This window comes from Lutra lutra, chromosome 3 (genome assembly GCF_902655055.1).
Source record: "Lutra lutra chromosome 3, mLutLut1.2, whole genome shotgun sequence".
Classification (NCBI taxonomy): Eukaryota; Metazoa; Chordata; class Mammalia; order Carnivora; family Mustelidae; genus Lutra; species Lutra lutra.
Genome location: NC_062280.1, coordinates 45,989,964 through 46,012,139, shown reverse-complemented (window position 1 = coordinate 46,012,139; position 22,176 = coordinate 45,989,964). Strand labels below are relative to the sequence as shown.

The window sequence follows — 22,176 nt, the reverse complement described above, 5'->3', positions numbered from 1 at the left end:
TGATTCCAGGCTCCAAAGAATCTGGGAAAAGTTGGAGGAAACAGTGAAGCTCAGCTTGTGTGTGGTGGGTAGGCACAGCCAGCGCCAGCCCTAGAGAAGGGACCCTGGAAACCGCCTGCCTTGCCCCTCCTGCCACCTGCACTTCCCCGAACCCTGCTGCGGGCCCCTATGTGGCCCAGCCTATCCCAGCAAGGCCCCCTGCCCAGACATGCCCTCAGATTTGCTCAGTCTGTGTCCCCACGACCCTCCACGTACACCTGGACCCATGGGCCCTTGCTCACACCCTGCCTTGCGACTCATGGAGACACAGCCTCTGTGTGGACCCTTCCCCAGCCCTGCCATCAGCCCACGACCCTCTACGCTCTGCTTTCTCACCACAGGCCTGCTGTAGGCTGGCCCAGGAGCGGCCCCGCACACCTTCTCAGCAAAGGCACCTGTCTGGAGAAAAGTTTGGCCCATCATGGTTTTGACGTTAATTAAAAGGATCCCTTAAAAGTTGTTTTATGTTCAGCATCAGATGGTCCCCTGACCCCTTTTATGAACAATTAGAATGAAGAGAGGAGAAGCTGGAGTGAGCAGCAGAGGGGGCTTTTGCCCAGCATGTCAGAGGAAATCTCTTGGTCACCTTGGACTGTCTCGCAGCAGGGGTCCCACCTGACTGGCCCTGCCATGGGGGCCAACGATGCCTGCAGCTTACCAGGTGCAGGGCAGATGCTTCTTTCATGGGCTCTCCATGGTTCCATTCTTAAGCTGAAACGTGGCCACTCAGCCGGGCAAGTGGAGTGGGAGAGAGCCAGGATGGTTCTCACCTAGACAGGTGGAGTGGCATGTTCTCCCTCCAGCGGCCACCGGCTGTGTGGCTCAGTGTGGTGTGTGTGAGCAGCAACATGGAGTTGGGCTTGTCCTTAGGAAGCAGAGGCTGGCTAAGCCAGGGGTGGCCTGCCCTCCAGCTCCCCTGTGTCCGAGAGGAACCCTGGGAACCGCCTCCTGACTGCACCATGGACACACAAGGGCGGAGCCCACTGGCTAGCCACGGTCATGGTGTTTTAGGAGGCGTCCAGCCCCATCAGCCTTGTGGACAAGGGACGATACAGCCCTTTGGGAAAGAAGGGCGTATGTTGAATTCCTGTAAGAAGCTGAGCTCTGCTTCCTTTTCTCCACGTTTGCTCGCTGAGCTGCCCTCCCTGCTCTCCTGTTTATTCCTTAAAGTCTGAAGCAAGTCCGGGAAATATTGAGGTTTTATAAAACGGGCTATTACAGTGTTTCTGTTTTTATATTTCATACTAAAAACGATCAAGAAAAAGGAAGTTGACAAGATCCAGTCTTTACCAGCTCCTGTGTGGTGGGGCGGGTGGGACGCCCCTTCTCCCTGGTCCTGTTCATGAAAGCAGTTTATTTGCGTAGATTTATCTCACATAAATAGCAAATAAAATCCTCCTGATCCATCAAGGCTGAGACTCCGTTAGAAATGCACATAAACAGTTGGGGTTGCATTTCCCTGACTGCAGGAAGAAAGGGAAGATAAGCAGACCACTGGCATCTACCCTGGCCTTCTCAGGGCTCAGAGGTCAAGGGAGTTTTGGACTTCCCTAAGATGGCTGGATCCGGAGTATTTTCCGACCACCTCCTGGGCTCCTCTGTTTCTTCCCTCTGTGCCCTGTGGTCCAGGGTGAGGCGCTCCTTGAGGGAAAGCTGGTCCTGGCCCTGGGCTTCTGTCAGCCTGTTCCTGCCAGCCTCGGGGAGCTCCAGGCCTGTGCAGCCGCCACAGTGGCTTTGGGGCCTGTGGGTGGGAGAAATGGAAATTTTGTCAAGGAGTTAGAAGGCCCACGCCCCGTCCTGGCAGCGTCCTGGACTCAACCTCTGAGCTGTGCCTGGCAGGCTCCATTAGCAGGTGTTCATCCCAGACACTGGGTCCCAGAGAGCCCAGGTAGCTAGAATCCAGGGTCCCAGCCCTGCCTCATCAGAATGGCCAGAACGACCCACTGGCTATGTGGGCGGTGACCGCAGGAATGCTCTGTCCAGAGGGGTGGTTCCACTTACGGGCTGTTTTTTTTAGCAAGTCTGGGTTGTGAGGCTGTTAGCATGGACTTCTGAGGAACCAGGTGATGGCTGGGACCAGGGGGCCCTGTGGCCGGTGGCATTTGGAGATGCTAGAACAAGGTCAGGTGCATAACACGGCCAGACCTTCAGAGGGTCTGGGCAGAGGGCCCCTGATGGCAAGGAACTGGTCCTTGGTGGCCCGTGTTTGTAGGGTTTGGTCTTCTTTTCTGGAGGGTGAGGCCTCGGTCTCCCACCCCAGGCCCCCAGGTCTGTTGTGTATCACTTGAAGACCTGGGCCCAGAGTAGGTTGTGGGGGAGCTTTCTGGAAGGGGTGGGAGCTCGTGGGCCTGTGAGTGGCCGTTGCTGAGAAGCACAGGGGCCTGGGCCTCCACAGCTCCCGAGAGATTTCTGTGAGCCCGAGGGGCTGGCTGGGCTGCGTGTCTGGGGAGCTCCGTCGCAGCGTCTCTGGGGAACGCTCCCAGGCAGGGCCTTCATGTGCACCTGCTCAGACCTGATGCGCCAGGAAAGGAGCCCCCACGGCGGCCTCTCTTCCGTGACGGCTGTGATATCAGAGTTTCTGCCTGCTTATCCTCGCTTTAATTGGTTATTGATTTGTAAGCATTAAGATTGATTGCACTTCTATTGCTAATCAGAATCACGTGGCCTTTTTCTCCGTGGTACCATAGTCCTGGGAAGCAAATCCGTTTTCTCTGGGCTTCAGGGAAGCTCACGGCCTGATGCTTGTGCCCATGCAGGTGAGCTGGGGAGCAGTTATGGGCTGTGGGCGGTGAACACATTCTCCATGGAGATGCTCTGACCACCCAGCGTCCATCTGAACCACTTCAGGGGCCCATGCTGTCCTGTGGTTCCTGCGTGCAGCCCTTAGTGGCCTCGTGACAAAGAAGAAAAGTACAGGCCCATCTGCCTCTCCCCTCGCTGGCACTCAGCTTTCCTTAGAGCCATTTCCTTGTGTACTCCCTCTGTTGGCTTTCAGAAATGTCATCGGGGTGGCTGCTGGGCCCGCATCAGGGCCTCTGGTGGCAGGGGCGGGGCGGGCCATGCATCTGTGCCAAGGCATGTCCCGGTCTGACCTGCCCCTCAGTTTTGTGCCCTCTGCACTTGAGGAGTGGAAGGTCACCAAAGCCCCCCAAGTCCTGCACTTTGGGTCCATCAGGCAAGAGGGGGGAGAGGCATCCGGAGGGTCGCCCATGCTCACGCAGGCGGCACCCCTGGACAGTGGCATCGGAGTGGGCGGGAGCCTGGGGACGCCGTGCCGCTGCAGTGACCGGCGCTTCTGTGCTCTGCTCTTTCCCGCAGTGGACGTGGCCTCCGCGCTGCCTCTGCAGGTCGCTCCCCCGGCGGTGCCCATGGACCTCCGCCTGGACCACCAGTTTGCGCTGCCCGTAGCGGAGCCCACCCTGCGGGAGCAGCAGCTGCAGCAGGAGCTGCTGGCCCTGAAGCAGAAGCAGCAGCTGCAGAGGCAGATCCTCATCGCCGAGTTCCAGCGGCAGCACGAGCAGCTGTCCCGGCAGCACGAGGCCCAGCTGCACGAGCACATCAAAGTAAGTTGGAGGCGGGGCCGCCGTGCACCTGTGTGAGCCTTCCAGACGCCGGGTTCCCCATGGCGCCCGAGGGCCACTGCTTTGGCGTGCTCCCCACCGTGCACTGCAACCCCATGTTGATGCACAGAACGGCCCTCTCTGTGCCGGGACCAAACTAGCGGGCGCCTGCCAGCCCAGCAGCAGTGGTGCATGCGGCACATCACGGGAAAGTTGCTGCCATAGGCGTAGACTTGAGAGAGGGGATGGGCTTGTCATCTACTTTCACCCAAAAATACAAGCTGCATCCCCAAACAGACAAATGACCCGCGGAGGGAACACCAGAATATTATCTGTGACCCCCTCTGGGTGCTGTACTCACAAAGCAGTTTTGTTTTCTTCTCAGGATTTGTCTTTTCTTAGTTTCTCCCACGGATCCCATATAATTGGAAAAAGATAGTAACGTGATCCCAGGGTCAAAATTAAATACGTTGGAAAGAACCATGTGTTGGTGATGTGTAGCGAAGTTGTGTTCTGTCGTTGACAGACCTCCTGTAAGCGCCACACGCTCCACTTTATTCAGAACCACATAGAGCAGCACTGTCCCACAGATCCAGGCGGGCAGGTTAAAAGTCCAAAGGTAATCTCACATTCTGCACTGGCCACCCTAAAACGAAGCAGAAAACCCCAGGCTGTATAAGTCATCTGTTGGTGTGTAACAAAATACCTCAAACTTAGCTATTTAAAACAGAAGAAAAACATGCATTACCTCATAGTTTTGTGGTCTGAATGAGAGTCTCCTTAGCTGGTGGCCGTGACCCAGGGTCCCCCATGAGACCACGGTCAGGGCTGTGAGACCCACTTCCAGGCTCACTCACATGGTCATGGGCAGGAAGCTCAGGCCTTGTCACCAGCGAAGCCCCCTACAGGGAACAGCCCGAGTGTCTCCTGTGGCCTGGTCTTCGACGTGACCTGTTTCCTGCCCTGCCTGACTCTGCTGGTCATGCATACCAGCTGTGGCACGTCCTGGGAGGTGCCCAGCCGAGGGTGAACACCAGGAGGCAGGGATCGGTGCGGAGCACTGGGAGCCTGGCTACCAAAAGGTAAAATTAGTATGTAACCTCGTATTTCTGAGATAGTTCAGTGTGTAAGCAGTATTTTTTTTTTTTTTAAAGATTTTTATTTATTAGAGAGAGAGCACAAGCAGGCAGAGGGGCAGAGGCAGAGGGAGATGCAGACTCCCTTCGGAGCAGGGAGCCCGATGCAGACCTCGATCCCAGGACCCCGGGGTCACGATCTGAGCTGAAGACAGACACCTCACTGACTGAGCCCCCTGGGCGCCCCGGTGTATAAGCAATACTGAAAGTGTTGTTCACATGGTGTCTTGGGAAGCCATTTTGGACCATCCACGTAGAGTATGTCTCCATCTGGACCAGCTGAGTTTCGTGCCCTCTGTGGCTACATGTGCTCAGCGGCTTCTGTGGTAGAGCACGCCTGGGGAGGACTACGAGCACCCACTTGGTATTCCCGGATGTTTCCAAGACACTCTATCCAGATTGAGACCTGTATAGCAGGTCCGAAGTAGAGGGGACCCCAGGAGCAGGTGCCAACTCTGTCGCCAGCTGGGAGGGCGCCCAGGGGCCACGTCCTGCCCTGCACACAGCGTGCGGCGGGAAGACCCTACCCGACCTGGTGGTGGTGGCCTCCTTGCTGACCGGGATTTGAGGAGGATGCATGTGCCCCTGGATTTGCAGCTTTGACTAGCAAATGAGAAACTGAGATGTAATCAAGGGCCACATATGAGCAGGGTCATCGGGTCGACAAGGAAACAAGCACCATGAAGACCCTTGAGAGGGTCAGGGCTGCCACCTCAGGGCAAGGCCAGGCTTCCCTGGTGCCCTGTCTCTGTCCCCCCTGGGGCTGCAGGACTCCATGTCACTGCTGTGGAGATGGAAGAGTCTCCCCCCTGAGCCTTCCCTCAGCGCTGGCGCCACAGAGCAGTGCAGAGGGCCCCTGGTTGTCGGGGCTCTGCTCCTTGGGTCATGGGGCCCCCTGAGCTCCCCTCCCCCACAGGGCCAGGGGCCCTCAGGCCTCTTGGGAGCCCCCTAGACATGCCCCCCCACAGATGACCCTCCCCCTACAGACGTGGCCTCCTCAGAGACATGGCTCCACAGTTGGGGCCCCCACAGATGTGGCTGTCTCAGAAGTGGCACTCTCACAGACGTGGTCCCTGTGCTGATTTGGCCTTCACACAGACGTGGCTCTCACACTGTGGCTCTCCCAGATGTGGCTCTAGGCCTGGTTCTCAGAAACACAGGGAGAATCTTAAGTTTACATGTTCTCTGCATTTTAATCATTTGTTTTATTTTTTAAATAATTTATTTATTTTGGGGAGAGAGAGAAAACAAGCCAGGGGAGCAGCAGAGGCAGAGGGAGAAACAGACTCCCCACTGAGCAGGGAGCACCATGTGGGACTCAATCCCAGGACCCTGAGACGTTGACCTGAGCCAAAGGCAGACGCTTCACTGACTGAACCCCCAGGGTGCCCACATTTGTTTTATTTTTTCATGTAAACTGGAGATTATAAAAGCCATCTAACCTCTGTGATCGTGTCATTACAGATCAGTTAGCTTCTGTTTTGATGATCGAAACTCCGTTCATAAGCCTTCATATTATGGGTGACATTTAGCAGTAGCGTTTGTCAGATTTCTTGAACATACAGTCTGATATATGTCCTTAAATTGTCAAGGAATTTGCATAGGATTTTATAATTAAAAAGGGAATAGTTTTTAACTACAACTGAAATTGCTAACTTCGGCTAGATAAGATCTTTTGTAAATGTCAGTGGTCAATGTCACTCTTATCCATGATGCTTTGCTGGTCGCGGGTGATTCGGGCACTGTGTCCCCACCTGTCCTGGATAGTCCTCTGTCCACAGGGTCTCTGGGGAACAGCATCACTGAAATAGAAGGAGACTGAGTTTGGGGGTGGTGAGTGCTGGTGCCCAGAAAGTCGTCAACTATTTCATCAACCAGAATTGCTTACATGATTAAAAGACTGTTATCCAGATTTGCTGCTTGGGGGCTACTTGTGTTATCCTTTTAATTTTTTAAAATGTTATTAAGAAAATACATGTTTCTAATGTTTCAAATCAAAAAGTAATGCAGCAGTAACTAATTGAGCCTGCCCGTCCCTGCTTCTTGCTGGAGATCCCAGGCCTGAGGTCTGTTCTGGCCTGTGCTCCCTGTCTCCCTGTGGCCAGCTCTACCCTTTGGGGAGAGATCCCATGTGGTGATGTCCCCCTACAGGAATGACGTGGCTCTCCTCTCCACCACCCCTCAGGCACCTGCAGACCCTGCCACACTGGGCATCTCCAAGTACTCAGGCTGCTCTCCAAAGACAGAACTCTTCAGGCTTTCCGTGCTTTGTCCATGGGTGCGTGCTTCTAGCACACACCACCTAGTGACCGTGCCCTTTGGTTCAGCCCTCAGCTCTTCCTCCCCTCTTGTGTCCCTGCTGCAGATCCCGTCCTGAAGTCTAAAAGCCTGTAAGTGCTTCTCCCTGTGCACAGACACTGGTGGTCACACTTGGGGCTCCCAGGCCTGCAGGTCTCAGGCGGCACACAGTTTATTTTTAAGTGTTAATGACACAATAATGGGATTTTTGTGTTTTAAGGTATCTGAACTCTGAATGTGGGACATCTTTAGATCATGATCCCTGATTGAAGCATTCATTTTATGAAAAAAGAGCAACAGCTGCATCCTATAAGCCAGCACAAGTTTCTTCCTGCCTGAGGGGTGATGGCCGCCGTTTCACAGGGACCACAAAGATTGCCATGCGGTGTCTCAGCTAGCATTTGCTGTGTAACAAACCGCCCAGACGCAGCACTTAGCACAGCAGGCGTTCTGTTTGCTGGGGGTTGTTGGAGCTGTTCCACAGGCATGGCCTCTCTCTCATGCCCCTGGGTCAGCTTTGGCCGGCTGGTGGCCGGGTGACCTGGGATGGCATCACTCTCTGGTCTGCTGGGTGGCGGGCAGACCAGCAGATTATCTGCTGTTCTCAGAGTTCCAGGCTCACAGAAGTGCAAGTATGTTTTAAGCAGAAGCTCAAATCATAGATGCTGTCACCCACTGGCCAAGGCCAGTCTTGAAGCCAAAATGAGAATTCATATAGAAATAGACCCAAGGCAGTGGATGTCGGGGGGCCTGCCACAAACGGAAGCCAGAAGCGCAGTAGTCTTCTCTAGGAGGAACCCCTGAACCGTGTTCAGAGGGGACTGGGCACCTGGACTCACTGACTGAGACAGGAGCATCATGAAGAAGAGGGGACAGGGTCGTGGGCCGGGACTCTGGAAATATATTTTTGTATTAGGAACTTGTCAGCATTCAGACTCACTGACTGAACGTTGTGAACACTAAGTGGGGGTGGGGTTGCCACTGACACAGGCGCCACCGGGGTGGCTGCCATCTTGGTTCCCCGGTGGCAGCCACAGCCTTGTGCGTCAGGGGCCCTTCCTTCCCCCACATGTGCTACAGCTTACAGAATGCCTCCTAGAAGCCTGCTGGCCAGCCCTTTCTGCACTCTCGTTCTTGTGGCTTTGTATCTCTTCAAAAATACTCTTTTCTGTCCCTGTTAGTGGTCTTCAGACTTCAGCCACGTTTGCCCAGATGCTGACCTCCTCTTTAAGGGTCCCTCACGGAGTTGTCCCCACAGACCTTCCTGTGTGGCCTGTCGAGGGGCAGAGCCTCAGCACCCCAGAAGGAGAGGCAGGCCTGGGCCCCAGGTCCCTGGGGTCATCTGTGGGAGAGAAGCAGGGTCTCTGTCGGCGTCTGGGCACTGCCGTTTTCACAAGGAAATGTTTTCACATAAAAAAATCTCTCTCAGATCATATACATCGTTACTGTTAATTACTGAGTAATCGGAGATTACAAAGGGGAAAGTGTTACTCCGGCGCTGGGGGCTAGGTAAGCTTTTAGGTCTGCAGTGTCATCTGGCATGTAAAGTTTGATTTTAAGGGCTTATTGTAGTCTCACAATGAACTGTAATGAATTTAAATAACCAAAACTACCCGAGTACTTGACCATGAAGGTCATTTTCAGTTTCTCATGTTTTTCACATCCTCGTGCATGTTATCGTGCTGACAGTAGACCTGGAACTGCCAAGCCAAGGCAGGTGCTCCCCTGTGCTGCTGCTTACTGAGTACCAGTCCCAGGTGAGCCCGTGTCCGTCTGTCTAGCTCTGTCTCCCTGCCTCCACCCCCAAAACCCCTTGCTGATTCCATAGGCAGGATAGGAAAGCAGCAGAAACCAGGACGGTCGACACCCCCTCCCCCCAGCCTCCCACCAGTCCTCCCCCTCCCAGCAGTCAGGCGGGAGAGCAAGCCTGTGCAGGAACCACACCTTCCAGGGACGCAGGGCCATGAGTCACCCCCAGCGGTCTCACCCATTGCTGGTGCGTCTCCACATTCAGTTTCCATTCTGTCTCACATCCTGTGTGTATTTCCTCGATTGTCCGCCACCATATTTCTATATGCTTATTGACTTTTTTCATGTTCTGCTACCAAGTATCATTTTCTTTGCTGTTTCTCTATTGCCTTCTCCTGGGTCTATGAGTGTCTCTGTATGTTAAGGGCATAACTTCAGTGTCCCATCAGATGCTGTCATTTGGCTCTTCATTCTGCTTGTAATCAGTTAGGTACCTACTTGACCTACCCTTCTTCATGACCACAGGTTTTTCTAAATAATGGAAATGGGGCCTCACTCCCTCTGCCAGTTCAGAATGCTCTCCTAATCCTGGTCAGGACAGATGGAGCACATAACGGGGACCGAGGCCCTGCCTTGGGTTACTCAGCCTTTCTCTGCTTCCTTCCCATTTACCGGCCCGGTACTTCCGTTTGTGAGCGCATCCAAGAGCAGGGCAGGCCATGGCATGCCAGTGGGGAGATGGATGTTTCCCCATATGAAACCTCTGTTCGTTTTTTCCCCTTCTCTTTTATGGGAAATCCTTAGTTTTTCCCTCATCCTTTTTTTTTATTGTGGTCAAATTCACATAACACGGAATTTATGATTTACTGTGTTGAAGTGTATAATTTAGTGCACTTACAATATTGTATGACCATCCCCGCGAGGTGGCCCCAGAACATTTCCATCGCCCCCAGAAGAAACCCTGTGTTGGTGAGCCAGGTGCTCCCTATGGCCCTGGCCAGTCTGATTTCCCTTCTGTGTCTGAGTTTGCCCATTCTGGGCTGGCCGCATGCTCGGAGTCGGGCCACGCGTGGCTCTTCGTGGCGGCCCCTGTCACTCAGCGCGAGACCCTCAAGGCTCACCCATGTTAGCCGCATCAGTGTGTCCTTCCTTCTTAAGGCCGAGTGGTACTCAGCGTGGCTGTTTAGTCTGCTTATCCACCCTCCGTGCATGGACAGTCGGGCTGTCGGCACCTGCTGGTGGTTGTGAGTCGTGCCGCCGTGATCGTCTGCACGCGTGCTTCTGTCCGAGTATCTGCATCGTGTTCTTCTGGGGAGATGCCTGGTCTGGGGACTGCTGAGTTGCACAGCAGCTCTCTGTTAAACTCTTCGAGGAACCACTAACCCTGGCTCACTTTTGTAGGACGGGAAATACACAGTAGCATAAGGTTTGCCATTCTGTCCATCCTTGCGTTGCAGTTGGTGGTGGTGATAAGTCCGCTCACACTGTCCTGCAGCCTTTAGCACTGTCCATCCCAGAACTTTCTTATCTCCCCAAACAGTGTCCCTGTGAAACACTGACCACCCCACCCTCCATCCAGCCTGGGAGCCATCCTTTTGGCACCTGAATTAGACTCTTCTAGGCGCCTCATGCGACACTTGTTTGGAACTATACCAGTAAATGTCAAGTGTCTGGGGGTTCAAGGTCATGTGCCATTAGCAAGGTTCCTAAAATAGACCATGTTACCGGCAGGTGAGGTCATTACCACTCGGCTGTGTTTCAGACCCTGTGTACGCACACCTGATGTGCTTCAGGGCGGGCCCCTGGGCACAAGGGTGGGACACACGTGTCTGGGGCCACAGGGCACCCTGCCACCGTCTTTTCCCATGGCCAGCCCCTCACAGGCACTGGGGGCCCCCCAAACTGAGACTGTCCTCTTAGTTTCGCAGCTGATTTTACATATATACCTGAAATACTCGAATGAAAACCAGTCAGATGGATAAAAGTCAAAACCAGCCTGTCTTTGCAGGAATATTGTGTACCATGCGTGGGCTAATGCCGCTGAGGTAGAGGACTAAATGAGCTCCGTTTAATTCCCTGATGTTTGCTGGTGTTCAGCAGAGTGAGCAGCTGTCTGTCCTCGGGCATACCTAAGAATTTGGACCTTTGAGGATGGAGCTTGATAAGTAAACGGATGGTTAAATATGAACCCAGAAGTAACTGACCTCCGATTTAACCGTCATTCTGTTGCGTTTCTAATAAGAAAGGCAGAGTGAGCTGGAGCAGTGAACCGCGTCCAAACCTCCAACAGACAGAACGGGGAGGGGTGGGGGAAGCCACAAGCACCATGGGGGTTGCAGACCCCATCCCCGGCCCGAGGAGAGCCTGGCTAACAGACGGGAAGAGATACAGGCTAGGACCCCTCTATTCCAGCTGTAGTCATTGTTCTGCTTCCCAACTGATCTGGACTCTGGGGTACCCAGGGCCAGCTTGCAGCAGGTCTTGGAAACAGGCTGCTGCTCGTGGCACCCCATGCTTCTGGAAGCTTGCCTCCTGCATCTTGGCCTTAAAGCCCCTGGGAAGGGTACGTAGAGGGAGCATGCAAGCATGTGTTGAGTATTAGTAATACCCTGTATAGGACTGACCCCCCCAGCACACATCCAGTGTGTGCTGACCCCTGGTATGTACCTACATGATGAAGGCTTTCCAAAGCCAAAATGGCATAAAGCAAAGAAGCAATCACCACTGATTGACACGGAAACCTTTCTGAGCATTCCCAGAGTTAGAAAATCACCTCTCTTAGACTTTTCTGGTACTTAGGACACAACTTGCTAACAGACGCCCAGGGTCAATGGAGATGAAGCACCCAGGCTCCCAGATACAAGCGCCGAGCTCTGGCGGCCGGATGCCAAGCTGTCGAGAGAGGTTCCCGGGAAGGAGCGCACGGGGCACCTCCTGCTACTCTGGGTGCCTGGGACGGCTCCCTGCACAACCAGCGCTTTCCACGCACTTGTTCTTCTCACGTTTTTTCATCAAGGTGAAAATCCTCTTCAGGGTTCTTTTGAAAATAGGCACTAATGCAGGTCTTCCATGAAAGCAAGGTGATGTCACACTCAAGGGGGAGCACCAGTGCCTCCTTGATTCCCGGCCTCGGGGGAGTTCCAGTCTAACAGGTAAAAAATAAAAACTATCCCCACACTGTTTGAACTTGCATGTCCTTTCTTTTCCTAGCAAGGCTAAATTTTTAGGCATGTGTATAGTAGATAAGAAATGTGTGAGCGTGTTTTGTGTGCTTCCAGGGGTAGGAGAACATCTTAAGAGCCATCTAGTTGAGACAGTGAGCCTTCTCCCTGTAGGGAGAGGGATCAGATGGAAAGGAGACCAGGCGTGATGTTTACTCTCCTCATTACCTGTTCCAGGTGGCTGAAGACACACTGCCCTGGGCCCCAGGGCTCCAGGTCACCTGAGGCAGCCACAGGTTGTTGCCAACTGGGTTCCTGGGAAAGCTCACGCCGTGTGCCACCCAAAGTCCTGCATCATCCCTGAACCCGCCTGCACCCGCTCAGTGTGCTGATGGAAGGAACTGCTTCTCAACCAGCCGCTTCGATTTCTAGGCAGTCTTTACAGGCAGGTGGATGGCCTTGGTGGACCCGCTAACCTGAGGGCTGTTGACGACACTCCAGCTCCATGCTGGGCCCTGCTTCTCCTTCGCTACCAAGCATCCCCCGTAATTGTGCCTTCTAGAGTGTAGCAGAACTTTCTGTATGTTTCCAAGGGTGGCAGCAGGAGAGGGTTACCTGCTATGGAGAAAGACTTGTCCCGTGCCATACAGAAGAGACGGGGCATGCTCCCATCAGTTCCCATCTCTGGGCTCTTGCACTTCATCACGCTGCCTTGGACCTGGTCCGTGACCCTCCCGGCCTCCCTTGCCTACCATGGCCTAGGATGCAAGTCCATGGCAGCGATGGGGAAAGGGGTCAGTCACTGGTGAATGCTGTACACAGCCCGGAGCCCTCCTGGGAGGTGGCTCGGATAGAGGCCATGGATGGGAAGGAGCCAGGATTGCCACCAGTGGAACCAGATGCAGGTCTCATGAAGAGACACTTCTGAGGCCGAGCCTTTACAGAGAGCTCAGAGTTCCCGCGACGGAGTGTGAGGTGAGGGCAGAAGGTGTGCAGGCCAGCCAGGTTTGGCCCGGCCAGCCAGCCTTGGCCCAGCCCTGCCCTCACTGTCTCCCTCCACCCCTGCACCTCCCCTTTCCTCAGGGCTCTCCCTGCCACGGCCTCTGGAGTGGCCCACAGTGAGCCTGGCCTTGCCCTGGTGCTGGGCGCCTAGATGCGGACCTTCCTCATGGGGATTGTCGTGCTGAAGGCTGATGCTGTTTGTGTCTGTGACATCTGAGTGTCCCGCTGTGGGTGGGAGCTTCGGGCCACTGCTGGTTGTGCCACAAGGCGAGAGGGGAGAAGGGTTTCAAACTTACCGAACACGCCCTTTCGGTTTGAACCAGAAACTCCAGGAGCTAAAGGTAGAAATGGCCCTGTTTCTGAGGACCCTAGGGGAACAACACTTCGGTTCCAAATGACAGTAAAACCCATGGTTGAGCAGCACGTGTTCCCAGAGGCTGGCTGCCAGCCCCACATTGTGAGGAGATACCCTGTTTCCATTCCTCTCAGGCACACCTTGTGTTCTGAGGGTGAGGGTCACTGGGCCTGCCCTGTGCTTGCCCAGAAAGCGAGTTGGGTGCTGAGTGAGAAGCCCTCGGGGCATCTCAACTGAAGTCCCGCGCCATGCTCCCTGCGCTGTGGCAGGTAGTGGCTTCTAGATGGTTCCAGTTCTAGCTGGCAATGGGCTCTCACCTTGCAGCTCCGCACCTTTTGGCGGGCAGCTCTGTGAGCACCGACCACGCCGGGCCTATACAGTGTAGAAGGGTGTGCGTGAAGCCTGTGTTTCATCGTTGGTGTAACCTTTTCCAAGTTACATAGGGAAGTAGGTGGCAGGGGCAATTACGTGTCCATTTGTCTGTCCTGTTTCATGATGGCAGATACCAGGCCTTAGAGACAGGCTGACCTGCACCTTTGCTGTCCCCTTCTTTACACAAACATCTGTCTGTGAGGAAGGCCCATGGGACTTGCTTAGGGAGAAGAAAATGCCCTCACTGGCTTTGTGTGGACTTGAACGCAGGGGTTCTGGCCCTGGGAACCAGCCGTCCATCTGTGAAGCCCAGTCAGCTCTTCCTTCCCTCTGGCCCCATTGTCCTGGGTTAGGTAGGGCATCTCTGCAGCCTGGGCCGCTGGTGAAGGAGGAAGAGAAACCAGAGTGGGAGGGTGGGATGCAGCCATCATCTGTGGTTAGGGGTGCGCTGAGCAGCAGGGAAGGAGCCTCAGGAGCAGGCGCGTGGCCAAGGCTAGCCAGTGGGTCCCCGCGGGCCCCAGGACACATCATTTCTACGGGTGTAGCATCACAGTGGGGGCAAACTGGCACGAAGCTTGGTGGACCCTAGGTGGTTAAAGTCCAGCTCAAGGAGGCTAGTTAACATCAGAGAGATGGGAAGATGGTCACAGTTGGTTGGCTGCTTGGTTGGTTTTTGTTGGCAACCAGAATTTAGTGGTATGACCTGGCTGACGGGACCCTCAGATGTCTAGTCCGTATCTTCTGGAAGGTCGGGCTGGGGCTGTTTGCATATCGGCCACAGGAGTCTACATGTGCATTTAAAATCAGGAAGGTACCCTGGAATTTCAAAAGAAGCCCACTGCTCGTTCTTGGGGTTCTGGGCCCCTATAGAGGTTCCCGTGCATGTGGCCAGGTGATGTCCTTAGGAGCCTGAGCAGGCTGTGGCCCTGAGGCCTGCCCTCCCCCCCGCAACACACACCTAGTGCACTCGTGGCCCTCGGGCACCCTGAGGGGCTGAGACAGCATCCAGCCCCAGTTGCTGCAGATCATGTCTGTGATGCGGGGCGCTATAGGGCCCAAGGAACGTGGCCTCATAAATGGCCACAGTGTCAACAGAAGCACTTTGCAGAACCTCGGGGCCCCAGGGCTTGGATTTGGAGCAGCGCTGTGAGCAGGGCCTGTGTCAGCGGATTGAAGTGGTGTTACCATGCTCTCCTGGAAGCTGGTGCTCCACAGTGCGAGCCAGTCGTCCTCCCTGGTCGAGAGGGGAGCAGCCCTCCGGGCTTGCTGGGCCCCGGAAGCATCCTGTCCTCAGGCCAGGGCACCACATGAAGACTCGTCCCCATGCTGTCCTTCAGTGGAGCGGGCTCTGTTTCAGTTCAGCTTTGAAAGTAAAGATCTGCTTGGGTTTCCACTTCCGTGTGGTCATTGAACTCCAAAGTCAGAGTCAAACTGAATTCTCGGGATCTAATTTTTCGTCCTGAGCTCAGTGTTGACTTCAACAGAAATTCAGTATTAAACGCTGGTTAGAGTAATGGCATCTGTTCTTACTGGGTTTTTTTCCTTTGGAAACATTAGGTGGTGGACATCTTACTTCAGATTGCTCGTAATAATTTCTGTCTACAGAAAAACACCTTCTCGTTGCTTCCCACTGCCCATAGGATATTCTCATCTCAACCTCTGTCAGCGAGGTCCCAGCTGTCAGGGACAATGTGCATTGTGCCCAACATAAAAGTCGGCTTCTCTTCTCTTCTCCTATTTCTCACAGGCTGGAGGCTGTACTTGTGGGGCATGTTTGTCCCTTCCCCGGGGAAGGGGGGCACAGAGCATGCAGCGTGGGTGGGTACAGGACAGCGAGTGGGAGTTCCTGGTACCTCTTCCTCATTTTCCAGAAGCTGGGAGCACAGAGGCTCTCTGTGTCACAAGGTCCAGGAACGGGCCTGTGTGGTGACACCATGCGTGACAGGAGCCACAGTCTGGCTCGTTCTCCGGGCCTTCGGGTAGAGGCAGCCTGTACACATTCCTGTCCCATCAGCCGATAAGGCAGAGCGTCTCTCCGAGTGCAGCGGGATCGAGGCCTGCAGGGTAGCTGTGGGGCATTTTGGGGGAATCAAGTCGTAACAGCTACTTTCCTAAAAACTCCACGACGGCATTGATTTCCTGGGAATTAGATTGTCCTGTGAATTTTTATCACCAGTATCTGGCGGTGGTGGTTTCGGTGTTTCTGTAATGGTAATGGAAGGATCTTCCTTCCAGGTTCTGGCTGAAAAGTAAATATTTTGAGACTATATTCAGTGGATTTTTGCCTGTTCCTCATTTGTGCATTAGATGAGTACCGAGCCGTTGGAAGGGAACCCAGGGCTGTGTGTGGGCAGCTCAGGGGCCTGGGTGATGCGGCGAGGGGACATTTGGTTATAAGATCTGCTGTCTGAGACACCATCGTGTGGGGCTTCTCAGCTGGAGCCTCATGGGCTGCCCTCCAGCTTGTGGACACGGAGGAGCCCCCCAGCTGCTGGCCGTGGCCCACTGCCACCAGAGCGCCTTCACCTGTGCACACAGATGTGGGGCCCTGGAGCGAGCTCCCTGCTCCCAAGCCCTTCAGATTCCACCTAGAGCCACCCACAAGCCTTCTGGAAGCAGCGGCCGGGAATGTGCTGGCATGCTTCTGATAGTGTCACGGTCTCTGGCTCATGGAAGATGCCTGTTTCGAAGGGGATGTTTTTTTCATAGGAAAGCTCTGAAAAGTGACTCTCAGTTTCCACACCATGGACCCCACAGGTGGCCACTGAGCAGGACCTCACGGCCCTGCCCTCACACACGGCCACCTTGATCCGCCACCAGACCTCGGCCCCCACACCTGGGTCCCGCCTGCCTTCTGAGCAGCATCTTCCACGGGAAGGGCACACTGTTGTGTGGGGTCCGGACACCGCTCCCCTTCCTCCTGCTCCTTCCTGCACTGGTTTTGGGCCTAGCTACACCTGCCTCTCTGCTATTCTGTCCCTGTTTCTGTCTGGAAAGGAGTTCCCTTCCCCTTTGTAGATGGTGGGAGGTGGTCGAGTTTGTGCACGGTTTGCGGGTCCCCTGCAGTGAGAAATACCACACAGCTGCTGGGACTCTGCTGTGTGATGAGACAGGCCTGGCTTGAGCTCCAGGCCCCGCTAATGCTTCCTGCCCTTGCTCTGAGCCCTGTGGGGCTTGGCCATGGGGTGCTTCCCCAGCAGCAGGGCCCGGAGGCCAGGTGGCTGGGAGGCCAGGAGACTAGGAGACAGGGTGGCCCGGAGGTCGTGAGACTGGAGTTTGGGAGGCTGGAGCACTGGCTGCCAGGGCTGTCGCCATAGGGTGTGTCTATCCGAGACCAGGCTAAGAGCCTCCTGTGGCACTGTCTGTGAGGGTGTGGCCGGCACCTTGCCCTTGGGCCGCACTTCCTGCTTGCACCTTCCCCATTTATGAGCTGGTGGTTGCCTCCTTTTGCTCCTCAGCTATTACTGCCACAGCTGCGTCTGAGGTTTTGGCGAATGTCCGTCTGATTGGCTAGCACTTGCACTCCCACTGCAGGGTTGTGGGCTTTATCTGGAGAGTGAGCATTTTCATTTTATATATTTCTACAATGATGCTCTTTTTCTTTAACATTTTCTGTGTAATGTGATGTGAACCTCCCAGAAGTCACAGACATGGTGGGTGACATATACTACGTCTTCACCAAAGAGAGCTCCGAGCCATCTGCCCTGTTTTCTGAATTTATGAGCTGCTCTGGTTGGTAACAGAAGCTGGGTGATTTGTACATTCTGATGATGGCATCCTGGGAAATGGGGCCCAGGAAGCTGCTGGGGCCCCTGATGGTGGCATTGCCCCCTCTTCCCTGTGGCCTCTGGTGGGAAAGAGCTCAGCCCCCTCCCCAGAGGCAGGAGGGCTCCCAGGGCCCACCCCCTAGAGCTGGCAGAGTACAATGCCTTCCTCATAAAACAGCACCTCGTGCCCCGCACGGCCACCCCCTGGTCCTGCTAACTCCGTGTTCCCCTTGGCTCTGCCTTGCCTTGTGCTCTGGTTCCGGCCCGCGGGCCTCCACGTACCTCAGTGTCCCTGGCTGGTCCCTTGGGTGGCCACCATAGTGCCTGGGAACAGCCAGAGGGATGTGCCAGTCTATCCCTGTCTTAGGCACTTAATGGCTTGGATCTGGGAGAGTGTTAGATTTCCTTGCTAGAAAGTTCTGGGGCTGCTGGGACTGCCAGTGTGGCCCCTGTTCTGCACAGGGAGCAGGATGGCTACCCACCCAGGAGGGACCATGGAAACAGGACCCACAACAACAAGGAAAGGGATTGCATGCCCGTAGTGCTGCAGGCCGGGTGTGGATGCTGCCTGTGGCTTAGCCGCTATGTCCCCAAGCATTCCATCCCCCCCCCAGCAGAACGTCACAGATGGGGAGTCTTTGAGGGCTGACTCTGCCCACAAGCCCGTCAGTGCCACTGGTGTGTGCCTTTTGTTTACTGACAGCCCACCTATGTTTTCTCATGGGTTTTTCCCACTGTTGGGTGACTGGGCTGTTGTGAGCAAGCCACCATGCCCTTCTTATCCAGGCGGGTGTGCAGACGTGTCCCCACGGCCAGGGACGGGGTTGTTGGGTCCTGGGGCAGACATGCATCTAACTTGGTGAGGAGTTCTCCCGGTTTTCTGGAGCAGCCATACCCAGTCCGGCCCTGCTATGTCACTCTCCAAGCACCCTTCCCAATGCAGGCAATCACCCAGATCTTCACGTGCATTTTCTCCAAGCAGCTCGGTGGTTTTTATTTTAGTTTTTACTGCTGAGAAAGTCGGCAGCCAGGGTTTGCGTGCGGACCGTGCAGAGCATAGGCCTCGCCGTAGGCGACACGGATGTGTGGACGCCTGGCCCTTTGCTGCTGTTCATGTGTGTGTCTGTCTCGTGTTCCTTGGGAGCGAGACTCTGACCATCTCTCTCCCCCTTCCCTCCCCACAGCAACAGCAGGAGCTGCTGGCCGTGAAGCATCAGCAGGAGCTGCTGGAGCATCAGCGGAAGCTGGAGCGGCACCGCCAGGAGCAGGAGCTGGAGAAGCAACACCGCGAGCAGAAGCTGCAGCAGCTCAAGAACAAGGAGAAAGGCAAAGAGAGTAAGTGTGCGGGCACGATCGCGAGCTGGGGGGCGCTGGGGCCTTGCTGGGGCGGCTTTTCCTGTGGCTCTCGGGCTCTGGGGCCCGTAGGCAGCGGCCTGCGGGGGACCCCCGCACCCCACCCCTAGGCGGAGCACGCTGTGTCACCCTCAGCTAGGGCAAGTGTAGCCCGGATCTGTGCCTCCGGTTGGGGTGTGCAGCATGGCCTCTGGCTTGATTGGAGCGTTCTAAAGTGTTCTCAGCAGGTGCAAAGCGGGTTTTACCTGGAAGTTCGTCCCGGAGGTTTCAAAGTTCTTTCCTCTTGTGAGCACCCTGTGAGCCCCGTAGAAGCAGGCCTCGCTCGTGGGGTGGCCTGGGGGCCGAGTGGGGACGCAGTGGCCAACTGCCTGCTTTCACATTGGCCCTCTTGACCCTAACGTTTGCTTTTTCTAGTGGCAGTGTTTGTATATCTGAAGACCAGTAGGATCTGTCATTTTCCAGGAAAGGAGATGATTCTGTATGTTGTTCGCCCTGTGGAAGGTGATGGGGGGCGGCTTCCTGTGTCCCTGGGGGAGGAGCCACAGTCCCCGGCCACGTGGTACCCCCAGTGGGCTCAGCAAGGACCAGTGTTTGTGAGGCCTGGCGTGTCCTGCACACGGGCCGCATCCGCGCAGGCTGAGGCCGAAGGCAGTTGTCTCCCACGCACGTCTGTGCCTCTGTCTTCGGCAGCTTGTTTCCAGTGACACACCCAGGACCTAGACAGCAGTGAGAGTGGGTGTCACATTGCTGGGCTCGGTTCATTTCTGCCTGAGACTTTGGTGCTCAGCGGAACTCATTTGATCCCTGGTGACACTGAACATGAGCTAAGACGTGCGCTTCTCTCCTGCGTCGGGTTCTGACGTGGGGACGTTCAGGTGATGGACTTCCAGCACCTGTGAGCAAAAATAGTGGTATTTGCATATTTCAGTAACACACACGAACCTCAGATCTCCATTAACCTCAGCTACTTAAAACGGTTAGCCGTCTTAAGTAAGAAAAACCATCTTAACAACCTGTTGTATAGATTTTAGACTTTAGATTTCTGCTCGGATTTTAATCCACATGCACATGACAGCATGCAACGTATTAAAGCATTCTTGTCAAGACTGTTCTTTGAAATTATTTAAGAATCTTTTGTACTGTGTATGATACACACACAGAAAAGGGCACAGCCTCCAATACATAGGGAACTGTTCATAAGCTCACCCCCCAGTAGAGCCCCCAGACCAGGACAGGAGTGGTGTCTGGGCCCTCCAGACCCTGCTCTTCCCCTCCTTCCCAAAGGAACCCCTCCCTGGCACCCCACACTAAAGACACTTTGGCCTGCTTCTGAGGTTTCTAGAAATGGACTCGTTAACACGTGGCTCTTTGTGTTTGGCTTCTCTCACTCAGCAGCCCCTTGTGCAGTGTGTCCTTGGTGTCCTATGTAGCAAGAGCTCACTGCTGTGGGTAGCTGCCTGCTGCCTCACTCACGGGCACAGCACTGTGTTTGTCCGTCCTGTGGTCGGTAGGTATTTGGGCGTTTGCTAACCAGAGCTGTGACGGGTGATCCTGGGACACATGTTCTTGGACACGTCCCCTGGTGTGGACGAGCAGGTGTGAAGTGGCTCAAGCTTCACACTTTAGGGAATGTGTGTGCCCGCCTCTCATATGTGAGGCCCAGCCATTTCTGAAGCACCATCCCAGCCATGCAGGGCAGTGCCCACAGCCTGTGTTCCTGCTCACGCTTGCTGCTGGCAACCCCTCAGAGTTCGGTCTGGTTACCAGCGAGGCTCGGCACATTTTCGTGTCTCATGTCAAGTGCTTGCCTGTTCAAGCCTCTCTCTCATTTTTGTGGTGGGTTGTCACCCTTTTTCTTGACTTGGATGGTTCTGTTCATGTCCTGGCCCCGAGCCCTCTGTTGGTGTTCTGTGTCACACATGCCTTCTGCCTCGCTGCTGCATTTCCTCTGCTTCATGGCCCCCGTGTAGCACGTGGGCTTCTGCTCCCGGTGAGGCCTGGCCCCTCGGTCTGGTCTAGACCAGAGTCAGGACCCGGCCCGTCTGTGCCGCCATGCCTGCAGGCTTGTGTACATTTGCATACCTGTTCCCTTTCGGAAAGGCTGGGTTCTTTCTTCACCTGTGCAGTCATTGTATTTTGTTCATGTTCAGTTTGTGGCTCTGAAATATTTGTATGTATTTAGTAATTGGTTTTATACATAGAAGTAATCTTTCGTGATCATTAGTTACTGCAGTGTATTTTACTCTTGAAATAATATACTTTAAATGTGTTTTCACTTTAATGGGCTGGTAGAGTTTTCCACGTAAGAAGCACATCAGGAGAGTTTTTATTCTGCATGAGATCTAATTTTTGTACCAGTGTTTGAAAGTAATTACTAGATCTGATTGGTGTGCCTCGTTCTATCGCACCAGTTGGGTGAGATGGTGACTTCCAGGCTGTGATGGCCCATAGTCAAGATTCCAGGCACGAGGATGAAAGCCCATCAGGGGAAACTAAATTGCAGATTTGTGTTGGCAACAGACACAATTGGTCTTTGAGTGCAGACTTGTATCTGCGGTGAGCTGATGGGACAGGCGGGGTGGTCACGCCCATCGCCCTCACCCCTGAGCCCGCTGGCTAGATGACACTCTCTTCCCTCCACAACCCTGTGCTGGTCAACCACTGCGTGTATTGTGTGTATAGACTCCTTTGTGTGAAGAGACCTTCCTAGCCAAGGTGTTCCTGGGGTGCTGACCACCTGTGAGGGGTGGCACATGGTGTCGGGAAATCCCCCAGAGGTCCTGAGGCCGCTGGTCTGGAGTGGAGGGTGGGCTTCAACATTGTTATTTCTAGAATTCCTTGGATCATTCTGGTGTGCAGCCAGGATTGAGAACCGGGCATCCAGGTGAGTTCCTATTGCTCAGTGTTAGGAATCTGACTACCAAAAGGGCTCCGTGGCCTGTCACTGGGGACAGCCACGTGTTCTGGGAGCCCACCCCCCTAAATGACAGCACCCAGCCCTTTTCTGAGCCCTGTGAGAGGGGCTTCTGCTTGGGGGGCCAAAGCCACAGTTGTGCACAGCGGGGCTACATATACCCCGAAAGGGGGTCCTGCCCCCTTTCCATCCTCCTGTGCTTTGCTTGAGCCTTGTTTCTGTATCGTAATCAATGTGTTTTCCTTTGGAGGAGGGAAGTCGTTGTTTATCAAAGGATGGGAGTTAAAACTCTAAGTATGAGCTAGTTGATGTGTGCCACAACTAACCTACAAATAACCAGGTTTCCAGATTGCTAAAAAGCAGCTCAGGCTAAATTAGTTCCTCGTAGTTTACCAGAATCTTCCAATAAAAATAACATCTTAAGCCTCACAAAATGTGAAAAGATTTGACTTCAGAAAACATTTTAGATC

At 54.5% G+C, this 22,176-nt stretch overlaps 1 protein-coding gene across 8 annotated transcripts in view; it reads left to right on the top strand.

Moving 5' to 3' along the window:
* HDAC4 (histone deacetylase 4) overlaps window positions 1-22,176 on the top strand; it is a 284,239-nt gene that overhangs the window by 167,983 nt on the left and 94,080 nt on the right. For all 8 annotated transcript variants that reach the window (XM_047721543.1, XM_047721544.1, XM_047721545.1 and 5 more), the window contains 2 exons: window positions 3,358-3,602; window positions 18,624-18,774. In XM_047721543.1, the coding sequence (XP_047577499.1) occupies window positions 3,358-3,602; window positions 18,624-18,774 (396 nt within the window). The remainder of the gene's footprint in view (window positions 1-3,357; window positions 3,603-18,623; window positions 18,775-22,176) is intronic.